Raw genomic sequence first — 22,048 nt, forward strand, 5'->3', positions numbered from 1 at the left:
GTATGGTTTGTTCAGAGAACATTTCTTTCCATCCTGGGTTGCTTCCATGCCTTATTAAAAATCAAATGACCATATATGTATGGCTTTGTTTTAGGATTCTCTACTCTCTTTTATTGATTGGAAAAAAAAAAAAAAAAGGAGACCAACAGGTAAAAACTTGCAAAAATCTTAACAGATATTTAAAAAAAAAAAACTTTTTCCGGTGCTTCTCTGGTGGCCCAGTGGCTAAGACTCCACACTCTCAATGCAGGGGTGGGTTTGATCCCTGGTCATGGAACTAGATTCCACATGCCACATAGTTAAACAAGCATTTTAAAAATTTTTCTGAAAATTGAAATTTCCTTCAGAAAAATCAACACTAATCAAGATTTAAGATTTTTTTAAAAATATATATTTGGTAGCATTAATTTTCTAGTTAAGCAGAAAAAAAGTTGATTTGCAGACTTTACACACGTTACTGAATTCAAAGGCAAACTAAATGTTTCTCTTTTTTATATTATTTTTCATTGGTGCATAGTTGCTTTACAATATTGAGTTTCTGCTGTACAGTAAAGTAAATCAGCTATACGTGGACATATATCCCCTCTTTTTCGAGTTCCTTCCCATTTAGTGAACTTTTTCTTTAACTCAAATTGTCCCTTTAACCTGGGGGTTGCTTTCTGGTTCCAAGGTTTTAACAATAAATTAGAAGCATTGAAGAATATAGGGAAAAGGGGGAAAAAACACACACATAAGTAGCTAGAAACACAGTAGAATTTTCTTGATGCTCAAACTATGATTATTTAGAAAATATAACAAAGTGAGTGCTTGATAACATGATCATGTCATTCTTTTATTCTTGAGGCTTCCTATCACATTTAGGATAAAGTTCCAAACCTTTAGCTCGGCTGAGTGTCAAAGTCCTATACTAGCTGGCTCTCTTCAATCTCATTAACTACTGCTCTTTTTCTTTGCTGTGTTCACGCTGGCCTTCATGTGCAAATACTTTACCTTCTCAAAGTCTCTGCAGTTCCTGCTTTTGCCCAGAGCACTTGTCACTCACGTTTTGCATGCCTGACCTCCTTTATTTCTTAAAAGCCTCTCACTCTTACTACCTGTAACCTTATTTCCCCAGAGAGGCTTTCCTCAGTCACCTCTTCTACTTAAAGTAACTCCCATTATTATCCTCTATCCATCAACTCTTGATTCCTTTTTCTTTCAAAGCCATTAACACCTAACAGGATATATTTATTTGCTGTCTTACACAATTATAAATCCCATAAAGGCAGGGCTTTTATCTGTTTTGCTCACAGACCGAATTTAGCAAGAAGTGAATCAGTGTTTGTTGAAAGATGAATCAACAAAATCAACATTAAGTGACTTCAGGAATAAAAGTTTAGTGACTTACCAATATACTGATTTTGCATAAAATTCAATATTATCGGAAAAATCTCCAATTTCATCTTTGGCAATGCTTTCTAACCAATCTACCACCAGCTAGGGAAGGGGGTAAAAAAAGAGCATTAACTATAAATTTTGTTAAGGATTTTATTTTAAGTAGTACTACTCCTACAATAAAAAAAAAAAAAGTTTTCTAATTCAAAAAACACCAAGTAACAATTTTTTCTACCACTATTTTTACTTTTTAAAGATGTATAAATATTATGGCAAAATAAATTTTCTAGAAGAATACAGTTAACAGACTATTCCTGTAAATGCTAGGGCTATTATTTGAAACCTAAAAAACAAGGTGCTTACTTCCTTATAATTATAAATTAAAAGATGAAAAAGAAAAAAATTTAAGGAAAAAGTTTCAAACCTAAAAAACTTCATTTTTTAAATGTCATTTACCTTTTCTCCATATTTCAACCCCAAAATGTAAAAACTCTAGTCATACCTGACTTTGTCGGACAAGTGAATCTCTCTGAAACAATGCTTCCACAACTGCTTTTTCACTGGCATTAAGAGCCTATTTTAAAAATTTGATGGAAAAAAAGAAAAGAAGATACTCAAGGAACATTATCTCAACAGAATGGTAAAAGAGAATCTGAAATAAGTATATTGCATCACCCATAACTATTTTAAGACAGCAAATCTGTATATCCACCTTTGAAAATTTTTTATAAATAAATTTCAAACTGCTAGATCAATGAGCAGCTACTCTTACTTGATATTTTAATTCTTGGTTACACTTAAAATTTTTAAGTTCTGTTTCTCCAGAGATGTTGTTTTAGAGAACAATAAAATGTAAAGCAAAATGAAACAATTCATAGTAAAGGGCAGGATGCAGTCATGAGGCATATTAGGAAATTAACATTTAAAAATTTTTAAATCTTTTCATTCTACACAGAAGTTGACAGATGATAAAACTTAAAAACAATCCAAGGTTCTAAAGACTGACTTAGACAACTTGAAATAAATATTAACAAGTTATATCAAGCAATACAGTAAAAGGATAACACACAATGACCAAATCTATTAATTAATTCATCTTATTCATGGTTCAAGGAAAAGAGAAACACATGAAACTTGCGAACATGTATGTGTGCTCAGCCGTGTCCAACTGCTTATGACGCCATGGACAGTAACCCTCCAGGCTCCTGTCCATGGGATTTTCCAGGCAAGAATACTGGAGTCGGTAGACATTCCCTTCTCCAGGAGATCTTGATAGATGCCAAAATGTCATTGGATAAAAATACCCTCATAAGTTAGAAATAAAAGAATATTTTGCCAATGTAATGGAGTATCTATTAATAGTTGAAGCCTATAGCAAATATACTTAACTATAAAGAGAGACAATCCTTTTAGAGGATGGAAAAAATAAGAATTGCTCTAATTATTCAAATTTACTGTGATAGTTCTAGCTAATACATAAAACCAGAAAAAGCACTAAGTAGTTAAAAATATGGAAAAAGAGTCACAGCCATCACTATTTGGAGATTAACAGGAATGCTTACCTAGAATACCATGATAATCAACAAAAAACTATTAAAATGTATAAGTGAGTTCAATAAATAGCCAAATATAAGATAAATAATCTTCCAAGATGTGCATCTCATTGGCTGGGAATAAAATAAGTATTTGCAGAATAAATAAAAGATTGAAAAAATATTTTGAAATATCTTAAGTGAAAAAGTAAGTTAACAAACATGGTTGAAATAATTTATTATAAAATAAAAGTATCTCTCCTTTTTTTTTCTTCTTTTCTTCTTTTTTGACTATTCATAGTTGTTTTAAACATAAGTTACTTTTTGTAATGCGAACGCAAAAACAATTAAACCCTAAAAGAGCACCTGGTCTTTACGGTTTTAAAGGCATATTTTTACCAAGGATGCAAAGAACAGGTTAATTACTATAATATTCAAACAAAGCACACGCATGCGCGCGCGCGCGCACACACACACACACACGCACACACACAAAGACGGAAGATGTGCAGAGCTGGCACAATTCTAGGCACTAGAACTAGATAAGAAAAAGTCACTGAAAAAGAAAATATATTTGGGAAACTTCTAAAAAAAATCAGCTAATAAAATTTAGTGGCACATTTAAGAATATATCATGACTCAAAGTTTCAGGATAGTTTGAACATTAGGAGAACTATTAATGCAAACCATTATGCTAATAAATTAAAACAGTTATCTATAGGACTTCCCTGGTGGTCCAGTAGGTAGAATCCACCTGCCAATGCAAGGAACACAGGTTTGATCCCTGGTCTGGGAAGATTCCACATGCCATGGAAAACTAAGCCCACAAACTTTAGAGACCATGCGCTGCAACTAGAGAAGACCCAGTGCAGCCAGAAATAAAACAAATTTAAAACAGGTGTCTACAGAAGATAAAAAGCATCTGACTGCAACTCTTAGCTAGTTAGGAGAAAAAAAAATTCTTATTCTTCACTAAAAACAAAATCATTCTTATCAAAAGTCAAGTACCAGAGAGGAATACCTGCTATCACTGATATAACTGTAAGGGAATTCTTAGTCCATGATATAAGGCCAGGGATTTCTCAATGCATGATATAAGGCAAGTAAGAGGAACAACAGACTATGAACTTCCTTGGTGGTACAGGGGATAGGAATCTTCCTGAGAATGCAGGGGACATGGGTTTGATCCCTGGTCCAGGAAGATTCCACACGCTGTGGAGCAACTAAGCCCATGTGCCACAACTATCAAGCTTGAGTGCTAGAGCTCCCAGGCTGCAACCACTGAGCCTGTGCACCCCAACTACTGAAGCCCAGTCGCCTACAGCCCGTGCTCCACAACAAAAGAAGCCACAGCAATGAGAAGCCCAGGCAATGCAACCAAGAGTAGCCCTCGCTCACTGCAACCAGAGAAAGCCCGCACACAGAAAGGAAGACCCAGCACAGTCAAACAAAACTAAAAAATAAAAATAAAGAGTAAAACGTTCCTGAAAAATATAACAGAGTAGAAGGATTAAAAGAAATTATTAGTAGATGATTTCTGCCAACAGGGAAAACCCAATAAAATCAAATTTAAAACTTACTGGAGCTAATGAGGTCCAAAAGATGGTCAAATATGAGCTTTACATGTAAATCATTATTTGGCAGTGATAATTAATTAGAAAATGTAATAGGAAAGGAACATTCTCAACAGGATTAATGTAAATCCTTTATAAATGACTTTTATGAAGAGGACAAATCTATATAATCTATAAAAGATCTAAATAATTAGAGATGCCATATTCATGAATACAAAAATCCAACATAGTAAAGATGTCAGGTCTTCCCAAATTAATATACAGATTCAGTATTATTTCAAAAAATTTCCCAAAAGGACTCTTAAAAAAGGAAATGATAAAGTTCATCTGGGAAAATGTATGCAAAAATAACTCCCAAGTGTTTTTAACATGAAGAGAAGACTTACCCTACAAAATATCAAAACTCCTGAGCTAGAGTGACTCAGTTGTGTAGTACTGGTTTTCAAATAAAGCAATCAAAACAAAAAAGATCTATGTATAAACATGATACGGCTTCCCTGGTAGCTCAGCTGGTAAAGAATCTACCTGCAATGCAGGAGACCCCAGTTCGATTCCTGGGTTGGGAAGATCCCCTGGAGAAGGGATACGCTACCCACTCCAGTATTCTTGGGCTTCCCTGATGGCTCAGCTGGTAAAGAATCCACCTGCAACACAGGAGATCTGGGTTTGATCCAGGACTGGGAAGATCTTCTGGAGAAGGGAACAGCTACCCACTCCAGTATTCTAGCCTAGAGAATTCCATGGACTGTACAGACCATGGGGTCACAAAGAGTCAGACACAAATGAGCGACTTGCACTTTCATAAATATGATAAAGGATGTCAGGATAAATGGACGTCCATTGGGAAAAAGATAAATCTCTTGCTCCCTTCACAAACAATCCAGATAAATTAACTTATTGTATAAGAAAAAAAGCCTACATGTAGAAGAAAACATTGAGAATAATTTCACATGGGTAAGAAAGGCCTTCCTTAATAAATGATAAAGGAAATGATAAAGGAATGATAAAGGAAAGCATGACGGATGTTGATCAGTTAAAGATGTAAATGCCTGCTTGACAAAGACCCCTGAAACAAAGGTGAAAGACAAATGACATAAAGACTATCTTTACCATGTTGAGGAAAGAAAAAGAAAATAATGGACAGACAAGTGAGCAAAGAATAGAATTCATACAATATAAATACTTAAGAATGAAAACACTCCATCTTATTAATGATTAATGGTGTGCATATTAAAATGAGGTACTCCCCTCCAACCGGCAAAATCAAACGACAGATAGCAGAGCAAACATGTTCTTGTACAAGGACTGTGTGAACTAGTACATTTCATTGGGAAGCCAACACAACAATCTCTCAAACTCTGTCCCAACGATTTCACTTCCAGAAATACAGGAGATCCTTGAATATGTAGGTAAGTGTGAATGTTCAATGCACTAATTACTATAATAAAAATACTGGGAACAATTTAAGTATGTCCAGCAGAATGTCTGAAAAAAATTATGGTACATTTATACTTTAGCGTACTATGAAAAAATTACGGTAAACTTATATGAATTGACATGAAAAAAACTAAAAAATAATGATGAATAATAACAACTCTCAGTGGACTCTCCTGGGAGATGAGAATCCGCCCGCCAATGCAGGGGACACAGGTTGAATCCAGGAAGATTCCACATGCCACAGAGAAACTAAGACCCTGAGCCGCCACTAATGAGCCTGCGGACTACAACTACTGAAGCCCATGCACTCAGAACCTGCGTGTCTCAACAAGAAAAGTGACCACAGTGAGAAGCCTGCTCACCGAAACTAGAGAGCCCGCACAGAGCAATGAAGACCCAGGGCAGCCAAAAATATAATTTTTTTTAAAAAAATTTAAATTAAAAAAATAAAAACTCTCAGTATAATGTATAAATGAGAGTATACTATATGGTAAAAAACAACAAAAAAAAGAGAACTCCCCCTCCCCCCACCCAAACTATCCCTGCCAAACGAAAGCCAGGGAGACTAGACAAATGTTACTGCCATAATTCCTACGAAAAATGATGGAAGTTTTGGCTTAAGTGGTGGCAACAGAAACAAGATGAGAGATCAGAACTGCAACAGGAGACAGAGTCAGCAAAGTCTGATATGCAATGTGCAGTTGTTTCTGAGACAAGGCAGACATCAGTCTGGACCCTGGCTACTCAAAGTGCAGTTTACAGACCAACTACACCAGCACCATCTGGGAGCTTGTTAAAAATGCAGACTCGCAGGCCCATCCCAGACCCATCCCAGACCTACCTAGTCAGAATCTGCACATTAACAAGATCCCCAGGTGGCTGATGTGCACAACAAAGTTTGATAAGTGCTGGCTTAGGGAATGTTCATTGGTCATGGTGTTATCCACTGAAAAATAAGAGTGGGTTTGACTTTTGACAGGTTGGACTTATGGTACTTGAAAATTATTTTGCTTTAAAAGAAAAAAAGAAATACATTTGACCCTGGAACAATGCAAGGGTTAGTCAGGGTTATCCAGCCTCCTTGTACTCGAAAATCCAAATATAATTTTACAGTTGGTTCTCTATACTGCCGGTTCCTTTGTATTGGAAGTTCTGCACCTGAGAATTCAACCAACTGCAGATGGCGTAATACTGTAGTATGGGTTTAGTGGGAAAAAAGAAATGTGCATATTAAGTGGAACCATGTTGTTCAAGAGCAAGCTGTAGAAAGCGCTGACTTCTGAAGGGGGGAAAAGTGGCTAGGTTCCCACAGGTCTGCTGAGAGGTGAAGAAAACTATGAGAAGATGATTTACAGAATGAGAGAGAGTCAGGTGACTCATTCCCTTCAAGCTCTATCTTCTCTCTGCTTGGAGTCTCTAGGAGAGGACAAAATACATTCAGCACTGCAGACAAGTCTGCATAATTTAACAACGTGACTAATACCTGGCTTGCTGCAGTCCATGGGATTGAAAAGAGTCAGACACGACTTGGCAACTGAACAACAACTAATACCTTTACTAGGGACCAAGTCACTGCAACACCCTACCCAAACTGCACTAAAAAAAAGCTTCTGCTGAATGGCCTAAGGGACAACTCCTTCAAATTTCCTAGAAATTCAATGCTTCAAGTTCAGTGAAACACACCCTTCACTGTCTTAGAGGGTCCTTTGTCTGAAGGAAGGCATTTTTAGAACACTGTGATTGCTCCTCCCAAGGTTTAACTAAATATTCAAAATGACATTCTCAAGTTGATCTTAAAAAACACCCATAAAACTTCTGTGTGTATATATATATATATATGTATAAAGATGCAAAGAAAATGTCTGGTAGGATACATACTAAATTGTTAGATTGAACAGTACGAAGGCTAAAACAGAACTTACACCTTTCACTCTACAGTGTACCTCAGTTTTGCTTACTGTATCTTTTATTTACTTATAAAATTTTAAAAATGGAGAAACTCTAGATGGAGGGTCAAAAATCAAATTCTACTATTAAAACCATTTAAATTTTTAAGCATTTATAAAGGAAAAAACAATATAAAACTTACAGTAATTGCAAACATACTTTCATCTTCTAATGCAGACTGTATTCGGTCTCTGGGGGAAAACAACACAAAATGAAAATGCCTTATTTCACAAGAGTAAATGAAATCACCATTAAGCTAATACATGCACAAACCTGCATTCCATCTGGGGTAACTCAGCCAACATGCTTTAAAAACAAGAATCAAGTAGTAAATGCCTTGTGACTCTAATATTGACAAAAATCAGGTCAGTTCAGTAGCTCAGTTGTGTCCGACTGTTTGTGTCCCCATGAACCGCAGCATGCCAGGCCTCCCTGTCCATCACCAACTCCTGGAGTCCACCCAAACCCACGTCCATCAAGTCGGTGATGCCATACAACCATCTCATCCTCTATCGTCCCCTTCTCCTCCTACCCTCAATCTTTCTCAGCATCAGGGTCTTCTGAAATGAGTCAGCTCTTCTCATCATGTGGCCAAAGTACTGAAGTTTCACCTTCAATATCAGTCCTTCCAATGAACACCCAGGACTGATTTCCTTTAGATTGGACTGGTTGGATCTCCTTGCAGTCCAAGGGACTCTCAAGAGTTTTCTCCAACACCACACTTCAAAAGCATCAATTCTTTGGCACTCAGCTTTCTTTATAATCCAGCTCTCACATCCATACATGACCACTGGAAAAACCATAGCCTCGACTAGATGGACTTTTGTTGGAAAAGTAATGTCTCTGCTTTTTAATATGCTGTCTAGGTTGGTCATAACTTTCCTTCCAAGGAGTAAGCATCTTTTAATTTCATGGCTGCAATCACCATCTGCAGTGATTTTGGAGCCCAAAAAAATAAAGTCAGCCACTGCTTCCACTGTTTCCCCATCTATTTGCCATGAAGCGATGGGACCAGATGCCATGATCTTACTCTTCTGAATGTTGAGCTTTAAGCCAACTTTTTCACTCTCCTCTTTCATTTTCATTAAGAGGCTCTTTAGTTCTTCTTCACTTTCTCCCGTAAGGGTGGTGTCATCTGCATATCTGAGGTTATTGATATTTCTCCTGGCAATCTTGATTCCAGCTTGTGCTTCCTCCAGCCCAGTGTTTCTCATGATGTTCTCTGCATATAAGTTAAATAAGCAGGGTGACAATATACAGCCTTGACGTACTCCTTTTCCTATTTGGAACCAGTCTGTTGTTCCGTGTCCAGTTCTAACTGTTGCTTCCTGACCTGCATACAGGTTTCTCACAAGGCAGGTCAGGTGGTCTGGTATTCCCATCTCTTTCAGAATTTTCCAGTTTGTTGTGATCCACACAGTCAAAGGCTTTGGCATAGTCAATAAAGCAGATATAGATGTTTTTCTGGAACTCTCTTGCTTTTAGGATGATCCAGCGGATGTTGCCAATTTGATCTCTGGTTCCTCTGCCTTTTCTAGAACCAGCTTGAACATCTGGAAGTTCAGGGTTCATGTATTGCTGAAGCCTGGCTTGGAGAATTTTAAGCATTACTTTACTAGCGTGTGAGATGAGTGCAATTGTGTGGTAGTTGGAGCATTCTTTGGCATTGCCTTTCTTTGGGATTGGAATGAACACTGACCTTTTCCAGTCCTGTGGCCACTGCTGAGTTTTCCAGATTTGCTGGCATATTGAGTGCAGCACTTTCACAGCATCACCTTTCATGATTTGAAATAGCGCAACTGGAATTCCATCACTTCCACTAGCTTTGTTCGTAGTGATGCTTTCTAAGACCCACTTGACTTTACATTCCAGGATGTCTGGCTCTAGGTAAGTGATCACACCATTGTGATTATCTGGGTCATGAAGATATTTTTTTGTACAGTTCTTCTGTGTATTCTTGCCACCTCTTCTTAGTATCTTCTGCTTCTGCTAGGTCCCTACCATTTCTGTCCTTTATGAAGCCCATCTTTTCATGAAATGTTCCCTTGGTATCTCTAATTTTCTTGAAGAGATCTCTAGTCTTTCCCATTCTGTTGTTTTCCTCTATTTCTTTGCACTGATCGCTGAGGAAGGCTTTCTTATCTCTCCTTGTTATTCTTTGGAACTCTGCATTCAGATGGGAATATCTTTCCTTTTCTCCTTTGCTTTTTGCTTCCCTTCTTTTCACAGCTATTTGTAAGGCCTCCTCAGATAGCCATTTTGCTTTTTTGCATTTCTTTTTCTTGGAGATGGTCTTGATTCCTGTCTCTTATACAATGTCATGAATCTCCATCCATAGTTCATCAGGCTCTCTGTCTATCAGATCTAGTCCCTTAAATCTATTTCTCACTTCCACTGTATAGTAATAAGGGATTTGATTTAGGTCATACCTGAATGGGCTAGTGGTTTTCTCCACTTTGTAGAGATTTTCTCCATATTTATTGACAAAAATAGTATTTTCAAAAATAAACACAATACAAAGTCTTCGATGGCCACCTAATGCATAAACTTAACTTTTCAATGTAACATTTTCACATGGCCAAAATGAAAAAATATGATTTTCTCTTGAGGTATTCTCACAGGCATGAAAGAGCAACAGAATGAGAGCCAAAACCAAGGAGCATCTAAGAAAAATCTGGTTAACTTCTCTCAGACTTCTACATTACATAAAGTGTATCTGTCACTTTTTCCCTTAATCTATCTTCTAAATATTGCCGAGTTTTTAACACTTTACTTAAATCTTTCCAAACATTCAATTTTTGGTAGTTACCAACTTTATGATTTAATATTCCCCTCTTTCCTCCTAACTTACCTCTGACAGCTAAAGGCATTAGACATGGTAAGCATCATAAAATGGCAGAACCTATTTCCAAACACACCTCATTCTAACTTCTAAGTTAACTGCCAGTTTATTTCTGAGTACTACACAACTTTACCTATACAAAGAAGCCAGCAGCCTCCATGTGACCATCTCCTGTTGAAGAAGCCAGAGCATGCTGGCTGTTTTTGAAAACTTCTGAAGTCCAGGTGTTGCTCGGCTCACTATTTTATTCAGCATATTTACCTGAATTAAAGACACAAATGTAAAGAGGTTCTCTGTAACTCTGAGTCACAACTTCGTATTTTTCAAGTACATAGTGCCAAAAGTACATATTTACATTACAAATCTTTCCTGTCTTCTGCCTTTTTTAATTAAATGTAATATAACATTCCCACTAGAAAGGGCCTTAATTTGAAGTAAGGTGTGTCTAGGTGAGTGTGTATGTAAAAGTTTAACATACTCGAGATTTCAAATTTAACAGTAACAGCCATGAGTACATTTTTCTTCCTGTAGATCAACCAGAAGATAGCCAAATCTAACCTATGCCTGGTAAAATCATATATCATGAACCAACACAGCAGAATGAACATTAAAAATAAGATACTTTCAAATAATCTGAAAAATTTATACCATATACAAAAAATTAAGAAATATTCTCCAACTGGTACCAGTCTTTTCCTAAGACTGGTACAAAAACACTGCCTTTTTTTTTTTTTTTTTGTCAAAACTTAACCAAAATCCCTCCTTGCTGTAAAACAGCAGTTCTTTACCACTTGAGGACTTTCTATGAAAGTCTAATGAAACATACAGATATTCTCCACAAACACACACCAAATTACTTAACAGATTTAAGAACCCAGGGTAAAGGAAACTTTTCTCAAAGGTTGTGAATATTACCTTTTATCAAGGGCAATTAAGAAACAGGATTGGTCTCATTCAGAAAATGAAGAAAAACCACCGAAACAACAGGTTTCCCCACCTCTAAAAATGGATTCACAAAGTAATGTTACTTCTATATTAAGGTCAGTGTTTAAAAAAAGTACTACCTGTACTTCTCATTCCTTTAATAAATCCTCTATTGGAATCCAAACTCCAGTGATTCACTAGGTGATTATTATTGCTTTTGTTATGTAACGAAGCTATTGATTTTATAATGGAACAATTCAGAAACTCATTATTGAAACAACATTCAGTTCGGTTCAGTAACTCAGTCTCGTCTGACTCTTTTTGACTCCATGGACTGCAACACGCCAGGCCTTTACTCAAACTCATGTCCATTGAGTCGGTGATGCCATCCAACCATCTCATCCTCTGTCATCCCCTTCTCCTCCCGCCTTCAATCTTTCCCAGCATCAGGGTCTTTTCAAATGAGTCAGCACTTTGCACCAAGTAGCCAAAGTATTGGAGTTTCAGCTTCAGCATCAGTCCTTCCAATGAACACCCAGGACTGAGCTCCTTTAGGATGGACTGTTGGATCTCCTTGCAGTCCAAGGGACTCTCAAGAGTCTTTTCAACACCACAGTTCAAATGCATCAATTCTTCGGCGCTCAGCTTTCTTTATAGTCCAACTCTCACATCCATACATGACTACTAGAAAAACCATGGCGTTGACTAGATGGACCTTTGTTGGCAAAGTAATGTCTCTGCTTTTTAATATGCTATCTAGGTTGGTCAGTTTTTCTTTCAAGGAGTAAGGTCTTTTAATTTCATGGCTGCAATCACCATCTGCACTGATTTTGGAGCCCAAAAAAATAAAGTCTTCCACTGTTTCCCCATCTATTTGCCATGAAGTGATGGGACCAGATGCCATGATCTTACTCTTCTGAATGTTGAGCTTTAAGCCAACTTTTTCACTCTCCTCCTTCACTTTCATCAAGAGGCTCTTATAGTTCTTCTTCACTTTCTCCCGTAAGGGTGGTGTCATCTGCATATCTGAGGTTATTGATATTTCTCCCAATAATCTTGATTTCAGCTTGTGCTTCCTCCAGCCCAGTGTTTCTCATGATGTACCCTGCATATAAGTTAAATAAGGGTGACAATATACAGCCTTGACGTACTCCTTTTCCTATTTGGAACCAGTCTGTTGTTCCATGTCCAGTTCTAACTGTTGCTTCCTGACCTGCATACAGGTTTCTCACGAGGCAGGTCAGGTGGTCTGGTATTCCCATCTCTTTCAGAATTTTCCAGTTTGTTGTGATCCACACAGTCAAAGGCTTTGACATAGTCAATAAAGCAGATATAGATGTTTTTCTGGAACTCTCTTGCTTTTAGGATGATCCAGCGGATGTTGCCAATTTGATCTCTGGTTCCTTTGCCTTTTCTAAAACCAGCTTGAACATCTGGAAGTTCAAGGTTCATGTGGCTTGGAGAATTTTGAGCAGTATTTTGCTAGTGTGTGAGATGAGTACAATTGTGCAGTAGTTTGAGCATTCTTTGGCATTTCCTTTCTTTGGGATTGGAATGAAAACTGACCTTTTCCAGTCCTGTGGCCACTGCTGAGTTTTCCAGATTTGCTAGCATATTGAGTGCAGCACTTTCACAGCATCATCTTTCAGGATTTGAAGTAGCTCAACTGGAATTCCATCACCTCCACTAGCTTTGGTCTTAGTGATGTTTCCTAAGGCCCACTTGACTTCACATTCCAGGATGTCTGACTCTAGGTGAGTGATCACACCTTTGTGATTATTTCGGTCATGAAGATCTTTTCTTCTGTGTATTCTTGCCACCTCTTCTTCATATCTTCTGCTTCTGTTAGGTCCATACCATTTCTGTCCTTTATTGTGCTCATCTTTGCATGAAATGTTCCTTTGGTATCTCTAATTTTCTTGAAGAGATCTCGAGTCTTTCCCATTCTATTGTTTTCCTCTATTTCTTTGCAGTGATCACTGAGGAAGGCTTTCTTATCTCTCCTTGGTATCCTTTGGAACTCGGCTTTGGAATTCATTCAAATGGGTATATTTTTCCTTTACTCCTTTGCTTTTGGCTTCTCTTCTTTTCATAGCTATTTGTAAGGCCTCCTCAGATAGCCATTTTGCTTTTTTGCATTTTTCTTGGAGATGGTCTTGATCCCTGTCTCCTATACAATGTCACAAACCTCCGTCCATAGTTCATCAGGCACTCTGTCAATCAGATCTAGTCCCTTAAATCTATTTCTCACTTCCAATGTATAATTGTAAGGGATTTGACTCAGGTCATATCTGAATGGTCTAGTGGTTTTCCCTACTTACCTCAATTTAAGTCTGAATTTGGCAATAATGAGTTCATGATCTGAGCCACAGTCAGCTCCCGGTCTTGTCTTTACTGATTGTATATACCTTCTCCATCGTTGGCTGCAAAGAATATAATCAATTTGATTTCACTGTTGATCATCTGGTGATGTCCATGGTGGTGTAGAATCTTCTCTTGGGTTGTTGGAAAGAGGGTGTTTGCTATGACCAGTGCATTCTCTTGGCAAAAATCTATTAGCCTTTGCCCTGGTTCACTCTGTACTGCAAGACCAAATTTGCCTGTTACTCCAGGTGTTTCTTGATTTAAATGCTCAAAAAAGGTTGGCTATTACCATTATTTCAATTATTATTGAAGCTGTTTTCCTTTTCTTTAAAATAGACAACTTTTTGTGCAGTTTTAGATTCACAGCAAAACTGAATAAAGTACAGCAACTTCTCATTGCTTTCTGCCCCATATACACACACTCTAACCCCCAACTATCAATATCCAGTACCTGAGTGGTACATCTGTTACAATCAATAAAACTACACTGACATGTCATTATTACCCAATGTCCATAATTCACAGAAGGGTTCGCTCTTGGTGCTGTACATCCTCTGGGTGTGAGAAACGTGTAATGATGCACCCACTATATAATATCATTATAATGCGCTCAGTCTCATATGACTCTTTGCAAACCACTGGACTGTAGCCCACCAGGCTCCTCTATCCCTGGAATTTTCCAGGCAAGAGTACTGGAATGGGTTACCATCTCCTACCTAGCCTACTTCTACTCATTAAATATCACTCCCCTAAAAATCTACTGTGCTTCACTTTCTATCCTTATCTCTCCCTGAACTCTGGCAACTGCCAATCTTTCTATTCTTTTAAGTTCTCCCTTTCCCAGAATATCACACAGTTGGAACCACACCATACGTTCCTTTGCATAGCGGCTTCTTTCACTTAGAGATATACATTCAGGGTCCATCCTCAACTCTTTATGGCTTGATAGCTAATTACTTTCAAGGGCTGCGTTAAGATTCCACAGACTGGATGAACCAGTTGATTTACCCATTCTCTTACTAAAGGACATCTTGATTGCTTCCAAATTCAGGTTACTATGAATAAAGCTGCTATAAACATCTATGTGTAAGCTTTTATGTGGACATAAATTTTTTAATCTTTGGGGTAAATATCAAAGAGTATGAATGCTGGATTATATGGCAAGAGTATGTTTAGTTTTCTAAGAAACTGAGAGATTATGGTCCAAAGTGCTATCATTTTGCATTCCCAAAAATAATAAATGAGAATTCATGTTCCATATCTTTGTTAGCATTTGGTATTGTTAGTGTTTCAGATTTTGGTCATTCTAATAGGTATATAATAGCATTTTGTTTTAATTTGCAACTCCCTAATGACACATGATGTGTTTTAAAAATTTTTTTTCAATCTTCATTTTATATTGGAGTAGAGTTGATTTACAGTGTTGTGTTGATATTAAACATCTTTTCATATACTTATTTGCCATCTGCAGATCTCCTCTGATGAGGTGTCTGTTTACATGTTTTGTCCATTTTTTAATTGGATTGTTCATTTTCCTATGGTTGAGTTTTAAGTTCTTTGTATACTTTGGGTTTTCCTTTCTCAAAGTTGCAGAATCCTTCTGTCCTTAAAAGAAATACTATAAAGACTCTCAATGTGTAAAAAGTAGATCTGCTCTGGCTGACTTTCTAACTATTCCATGCCTGCCGCTATATTTCTAAGACACCCTCCTTAAATACAGGAAAGAAATTCACAAGCTAATGTTGTTCAGAAAAAACTTGATTACTGAAGTCTGACCAACAATGAAGTGAAATAACTTACCTGACTACTACAAATGTTCTCATACTCTTCTACAAGGTCAAAAACAGTAGTTGAAGAGTGCTTCAAAAAAGACTGCAGGAAATCAGAAAACATACTCATGGATGCTAGAACACAATAAACAGAAGAGGAACAGACAAATTAAGTCTCATGTTTCCAAGTCATTCTGTTTGTTTCAAAACTTAAAACATAGCTCTAAATCCTTTTTTGAAACTACTGTGTTTTTAAAAGTACATAATTGTGGTAAAATACACGTAACCAAATTTATCATTTTAACCATTTTTAAGCATTCAGTGGCAGAAAGTACATTCACAGAGCTGTGCCCCCATAACCACCATCCAACCACAGAACTCTTTGCAAAGAGTTTAGGTTTTTGCAAACCTAAAACCCTGGAGAGCCAAGGCAATCCTGAGAAAGAACAAAGCTGGAGGCATCTCACTTCCTGATTTCACACCTTACAACAAAGGCTAGTATTCAAAACAGTACTGGCATAAAAACAGACACACAAATCAACGGAACAGAATAGAGAATCCAGAAGCGAACTCCTACATATACAGTCAAGAACTATTTGACAAGGGAGCCATGAGTACTGAATGGAGAAAGGGTAGTTTCTTTAGTAAACAGTGCCAAGGAAACTGGAAAATCACATGCAGAAAACCAAAACTGGATCCCTATCTTACACAACTCATAAAAGTGAACTTGAAATGGATTAAAGACTTAAATGATGACTTTCCTGGTGGTCAAGTGGTTAAGAATCTGCCTGCCAACGAAGGGGATAGGGATTCAATCCCTGGTCTGGGAAGAATCCACATGCCTCGGGGCAACTAAGCCTGTGCATCACAGCTACCAAGTCTGCACTCTGAAGGCCACGTGCTGCAACGATGGAGCCCTTGGGCCCTAGAACCCATGCTCTGCAACAAGCAAAGCCATCGAAAGGAGAAGCCCATGCATCGCAACTACAGTGCAGCCCCAGCTTCCCACAAATAGAGAAAGCCCATGAGCAGCAATGAAGACCAAGCACAGCCAAAACTTGGAGGAAAAAAAAAAAGACTTACATGAAATCTGAAACTGTATAACGCTTAGAAAAAAATATAGGGAAAACACTTCTTGACACCTGTCTTGAGAATAATTTTTGGATATGACACCAAAAGCACAAGCAACAAAAGCCAAAAATCAACAAGTGGGACCATATCATCTAAAAAGCTGTATATCAACAGCAAAAGATACAATCAACAAAATGAAATGGCAACCTATGGAATGAGAGAAAATATTTGCAAACCATATATCTCATAAAAAGTTAATCTTCAAAATATAAGAAGAATTCATAAAACTCAAAAACAAATACGATTTAAAATAGGCAGAGTAACTGAACAGACATTTCTCCAAAGATGACATACAAATAGCTAACACGTACAGGAAAAGATGCTCAACATCACTAATCAGCAGGGAAATACAAATCAAAACCACAGTGAGATATCCCCACACATCTATAAGAACTATCATCAGTCAATAAGACAAGAAATGGCAAGTGCTGGTGAAGATACAGAGAAATGGGAACATTTGTGCACTACTGGTGAGAACGTAAATGAGTTTAGCCACTATGGCAAACAGTATGAAGGTTTCCTAAAAAATTAAAAACAGAACTACCAAATGATCTAGCAATACCACTTCTGGGTATATATTCAAAAGAAATGAAAACAGGCTAACAAAAAAGGTATCTACAGGAACTTCCCTATAGATACAGTGGATGGGAATCTGCCTGCCAATGAAGGAGACACAGGCTGATCCCTTGTTTGGGAAGATTCCACATGTCGTGGAGCAACTAAACCCGTGGGCCGCAACTACTGAAGCCCACGTACCTAGAGCCTGTGTTCCACAACAAGAGAAGCCGTCGCAACGAGAAGCCCGTGCACTGCAACGAACAGCAGTCCCATCTCCCTTAACCCAACTAGAGAGAGCCCACACCCAGCAACGAAGACCCAGTGCAACCAAAAATAATAAATAAAAGGAAAAGGCAGCGGCACTCTCATTCTCACTGTGGCATTGTTCACCACAGCCAAGACAGGAAAAAGCCCCAAGTGTCCACCACCAGATAAACAGAAAAGTGGGGTGTGTGTGTATACACACCTATATATACATATAGGCCTGCCCTGGTGACTCAGAGGTAAAGAATCTGCCTGCTGATTCAGGAAACGTGGGTTCGATCCCTGGTTCAGGAAGATCCCCTGGAGAAAGAAATGGCAACCCACTCCAGTATTCTTGCCTGGGAAATGGCACAGAGGAGCCGGGTGGGCTACAGTCTATGAGGTCACAAAAAGAGCTGGGCATGACTTAGCAACTAAACAACAACATATTAATACATACATAAACACACACACAACCAGAATATTTTTCAACCATGAAAAAGTGATCTGCTATTTCCAACAGGATAGACCCTAGATAAACCCTGAAGGCATTAAGTAAAATAAATTTAACAACTAACAGAGAGACAAATACTGTACTATATCACTCATGATGAGTCTGAAAAAGCTAAACTCAAAGAACCAGAGCCTGGAACGGTGGTTTCCAGGGTCTGGAGGATAAGAGAATTGTGAGATGTTGGTTAAAGTGTACAAACGTGCAGTAAGAAGATGAGTAAATTCTGAAAATCCAACGCACAGCATTGTTATAGTCAATAAATCTGCACTACATAGTTCAAAGTTGCTAAGAGATGAGATCTTAAATGTTCTTATCACAGAAATGATAATTATATAATGCAAAAGTACCATGGAGGTGTTAGCTAACACTAATAATAGTATTACAATATGCAAGTGTATCAAAGCAATATGTCATACACTTTAAACTTACAGAATGTTATGTCAATTTAAATAAAAAACAAAAACAAAAAACCCTAACACTGTAACTCTCCATTCTCCCCTGTTCCTACACCTTTGCAAACATTATTGCACTTTCTATGAGTGTGACTACTCCAGGTGTCTCATATAAGTGAAATCATACAGTATTTGGTCCCTATGCTACTGGCTTATTTCATCAAGCATAAAGTTCTCAAAGTTCATTCATGTTGTAGCATATGTCTAAATTATATCCCACTAAAAAGTTATTAATCATATTTTAATCCTCTATCCATCAATGGGATTTGGGTTCCTTCTATCTTTTGTTCACAGGGCTATGAACAAGGAAATACAAATCTCTTCAAAATATGGTTTTCACTTCTTTTGGAATATACCCAGAGGTAAAACTAAATCATAAGGTAATTCTATTTTTAATTTTTTGAGGAACGACCATATTGTTTGCCACAGTGCTGCACCATTTGGCATTCCCACCAACAACATATAAGAGTTCCAATTTTCCCATATCCTTGCCAACATTTACCATTTCCAGTTTATTTGGGGATTTTTTTGTTTTTGATAGTAGCCATCTTAATGGGTGTGAGATGCTACCTCACTGTGGTTTTGATTTGCATTTCCTTAATGATTACTACATCCATCCAGTGCTCAGTCGTGTCCGACTCTTTGTGATTCCCTGGACTACAGCCCACCAGGCTCCTCTGTCCATGGGATTTCCCAGGCAAGAATACTGGAGTGGTTGCCATCTCCTTCTCCAGGGCACCTTCCTGACCAGGGACTGCATCTCCATCTCCTGCACTGCAGGGGGATTCTTTACCACTTGAGCTATACTGAGCAAATTTTCATGTGCATAATAGCTACTTTTGTATCTTCTTTGGAGAAATATCTATACATGTTCTCTGCCCACTTTTTAGTTGGACTATCTTGTGCTACTGTTGAGTTGTAGTTCTTTTTATATTCTGAATATTAATTTTTTGAGATATATGACTTGCAGATATATTCTCACGTTCTGTGGCTTTCTGATTCTATTGACTGCATTTTCTGACCCATATTTTGATGTAGTCTAATTTATCTATTTAGTCTTCTGTCACTTACAAGTCTTTTAAGATTCCAAAGATATATTAGTTATTAGTCTGTCAACAATTACTACAAAAACATGAGCCACATTTTAAAACACCTGAATTACATTTTAAGTACACCATAACAAAGTAACTGGGAAAGTTGTAGCAGGTTCTAAAATGACATGCTTTATTCAGGGGAAATATATACACCCTACTATAATACCGTATAATATCTAAGGCCTCAGCCACGGTTCATACTAAACATGAAATTCTTATATTTCATATATTAAGTACAAAGCATTTCTGAGTTACTCATTTGAATGCTTATCACTGGCATATACTACAAAGCAGTGGTCCCCACAGTGTTAAGGAGAAGGGTGCTGAAATCAGACTGCTCAGTTTCAAATCCTGGTGCCATCACTTCCTAGCCAGGTGAGCTCAAACAGGTTACTTAATTTTTTTGAGCAGCTGTTCCCTTTCCACAAAAATGAAATAGTTATTGTATCTATTTAATGGACCATGAAATGAGTTAACGTGCATACAGTGGTAAGCATACTGACTAGCTTGTTAGTCTATGATGATAAATTAATGAAGAATCTATGTCATAATGTGCAGGTATAAGCACATTAAAAGCAAATGCTTTTTCCCAAAAGGGAATGGTAATAACCAGCCTAAAGTCAGAATGGTCACAATACTATTTGAAGAAACAGCATTAGCATTCAGGCCAAAATAAAACATGTCAACAATGTCAGATAAAAATGAAACAAAAAGAGAAGCTCTCTCAACAGCACAAGTTTGGAAAGAATAAAAGCATTACTGACTAGTCTAATAACCTAAGAGGCAGCTATTTACACTGAAAAGATTAAATGGCAAGATGCTGCTCCAACTGAGAATGAAGGTGAGGTTCTCAACTTTCTAGAGTTACTACTGGGTTGGCCAAAAATTCCACTGAAAAACCCAAACAAACTTTTGGCTAACCCATTATCATCAAGTGGCAGAGCCATTACCATAACTAATAAGCATAACAAAAAATATTTTTTAATATTCAGGAATAGGAGATAATTTCCTTGATTGATCTCAGTAAAATGACAAACTATTGTGCTACAAACAAAGTCCAAAGCTATTTTACCAGCTTCTCCAGGATCATCCTCACGTAACATAACAGCGCTGAGGGTCACGTCCTCCGTCACACTGTGGGGCTCTGCGTTTGTGAAGAGCCCTGCACGCTGTGATGAGAAAGCAGTGGCCCAGTTACTGTCATCCAGGTTAGTCACCTAAAGATAAAGGAGATACAGAAAAGTAATGTGGTTATTGCCATTGAGTGAATAAAGACTTCAGAACTATTAACATTTTTTTTAAAAAACATGTGCTTTTCACTTTTACAAGATAGCCACATGTGCTCGCTTCGGCAGCACATATACTAAAAAGATAGCCACATGACTATTTTGTTAAGGATATTATGGCTTTTTCTTCTTTGCCCCACTCCATACCTTTTTGCTCTAGTGAAAGTGTTAATCACTCAGTTGTGTCCAATTCTTCATGACCCCATAGACTGTAGCCCACCAGGCTCCTCTGTTCATGAATTTTACTGCTCTAGGACTACTTCAAATCAAGTTTTTAATTTTGGGAAATATTATGGGATAAATGACTCAGCTTCTTAAACAAATAAATGATAATGAGAAAAAAAGGATGATTTAGAAACTTAAGAGATTCAAATACTTGGGACATACCAAGCAAATGCAATGTGTTAAAAAATCCAGGCATGAGCAACGATAAAAATGTACCTTTAAATTAGTCTCCCCAAGGGAAACTAATGGGTGCTGGGACCCTGTATATTAATGAGATAGTAACTATGGGCTGAGCAGAGTTTAGCTTCAGCTACCAAAAGACTGATTTCCTTCTGGGTACTCATCATCATTAGCACCCAGGTCAAACTGAAAATCTTACACAGCAGTGATATTCTGCATTCAGAAAAATGTTTTGTAGGTCGACACATGATAAAATCAACCAACGTTAACAAATAATTGTACTTCCTTCAACCACCTCTCACAACTGATACTAAAATTGGCAAAACAAAATCAAGAAAACATTTTTGACTACAAAGTAATTTCCAAACATTCTGTAATAATCAATACATATTTACTCTATCCTGGCCTTTAGAAGAGTAATAATTTTACTATTAAACTGGCAGTTCTGAAGCACTAAATAATAAAAGTCATCATCTTATGCTGAAACCTAAAAGCAGTCAATTCACTCATGTTTCTAAGTAGAATACAAATAAACGTTGCCAAAATAAACCAGCTTCATAACCAGAGTAAAATTATTCAATGACTAGATCACTGTTAGATAC

General features: G+C 37.4%; 1 protein-coding gene across 2 annotated transcripts in view; it reads right to left on the reverse strand.

Annotated features, from left to right (window-relative positions):
* NUP107 (nucleoporin 107) overlaps nt 1-22,048 on the reverse strand; it is a 49,829-nt gene that overhangs the window by 23,445 nt on the left and 4,336 nt on the right. For both annotated transcript variants that reach the window (XM_043887717.1, XM_043887726.1), the window contains 6 exons: nt 20,828-20,972; nt 15,795-15,898; nt 10,840-10,967; nt 8,007-8,055; nt 1,877-1,948; nt 1,388-1,476 (listed from right to left, as the gene is read on the reverse strand). In XM_043887717.1, the coding sequence (XP_043743652.1) occupies nt 1,388-1,476; nt 1,877-1,948; nt 8,007-8,055; nt 10,840-10,967; nt 15,795-15,898; nt 20,828-20,972 (587 nt within the window). The remainder of the gene's footprint in view (nt 1-1,387; nt 1,477-1,876; nt 1,949-8,006; nt 8,056-10,839; nt 10,968-15,794; nt 15,899-20,827; nt 20,973-22,048) is intronic.

Source organism: Cervus elaphus, chromosome 3 (genome assembly GCF_910594005.1).
Source record: "Cervus elaphus chromosome 3, mCerEla1.1, whole genome shotgun sequence".
NCBI classification, from domain to species: Eukaryota; Metazoa; Chordata; class Mammalia; order Artiodactyla; family Cervidae; genus Cervus; species Cervus elaphus.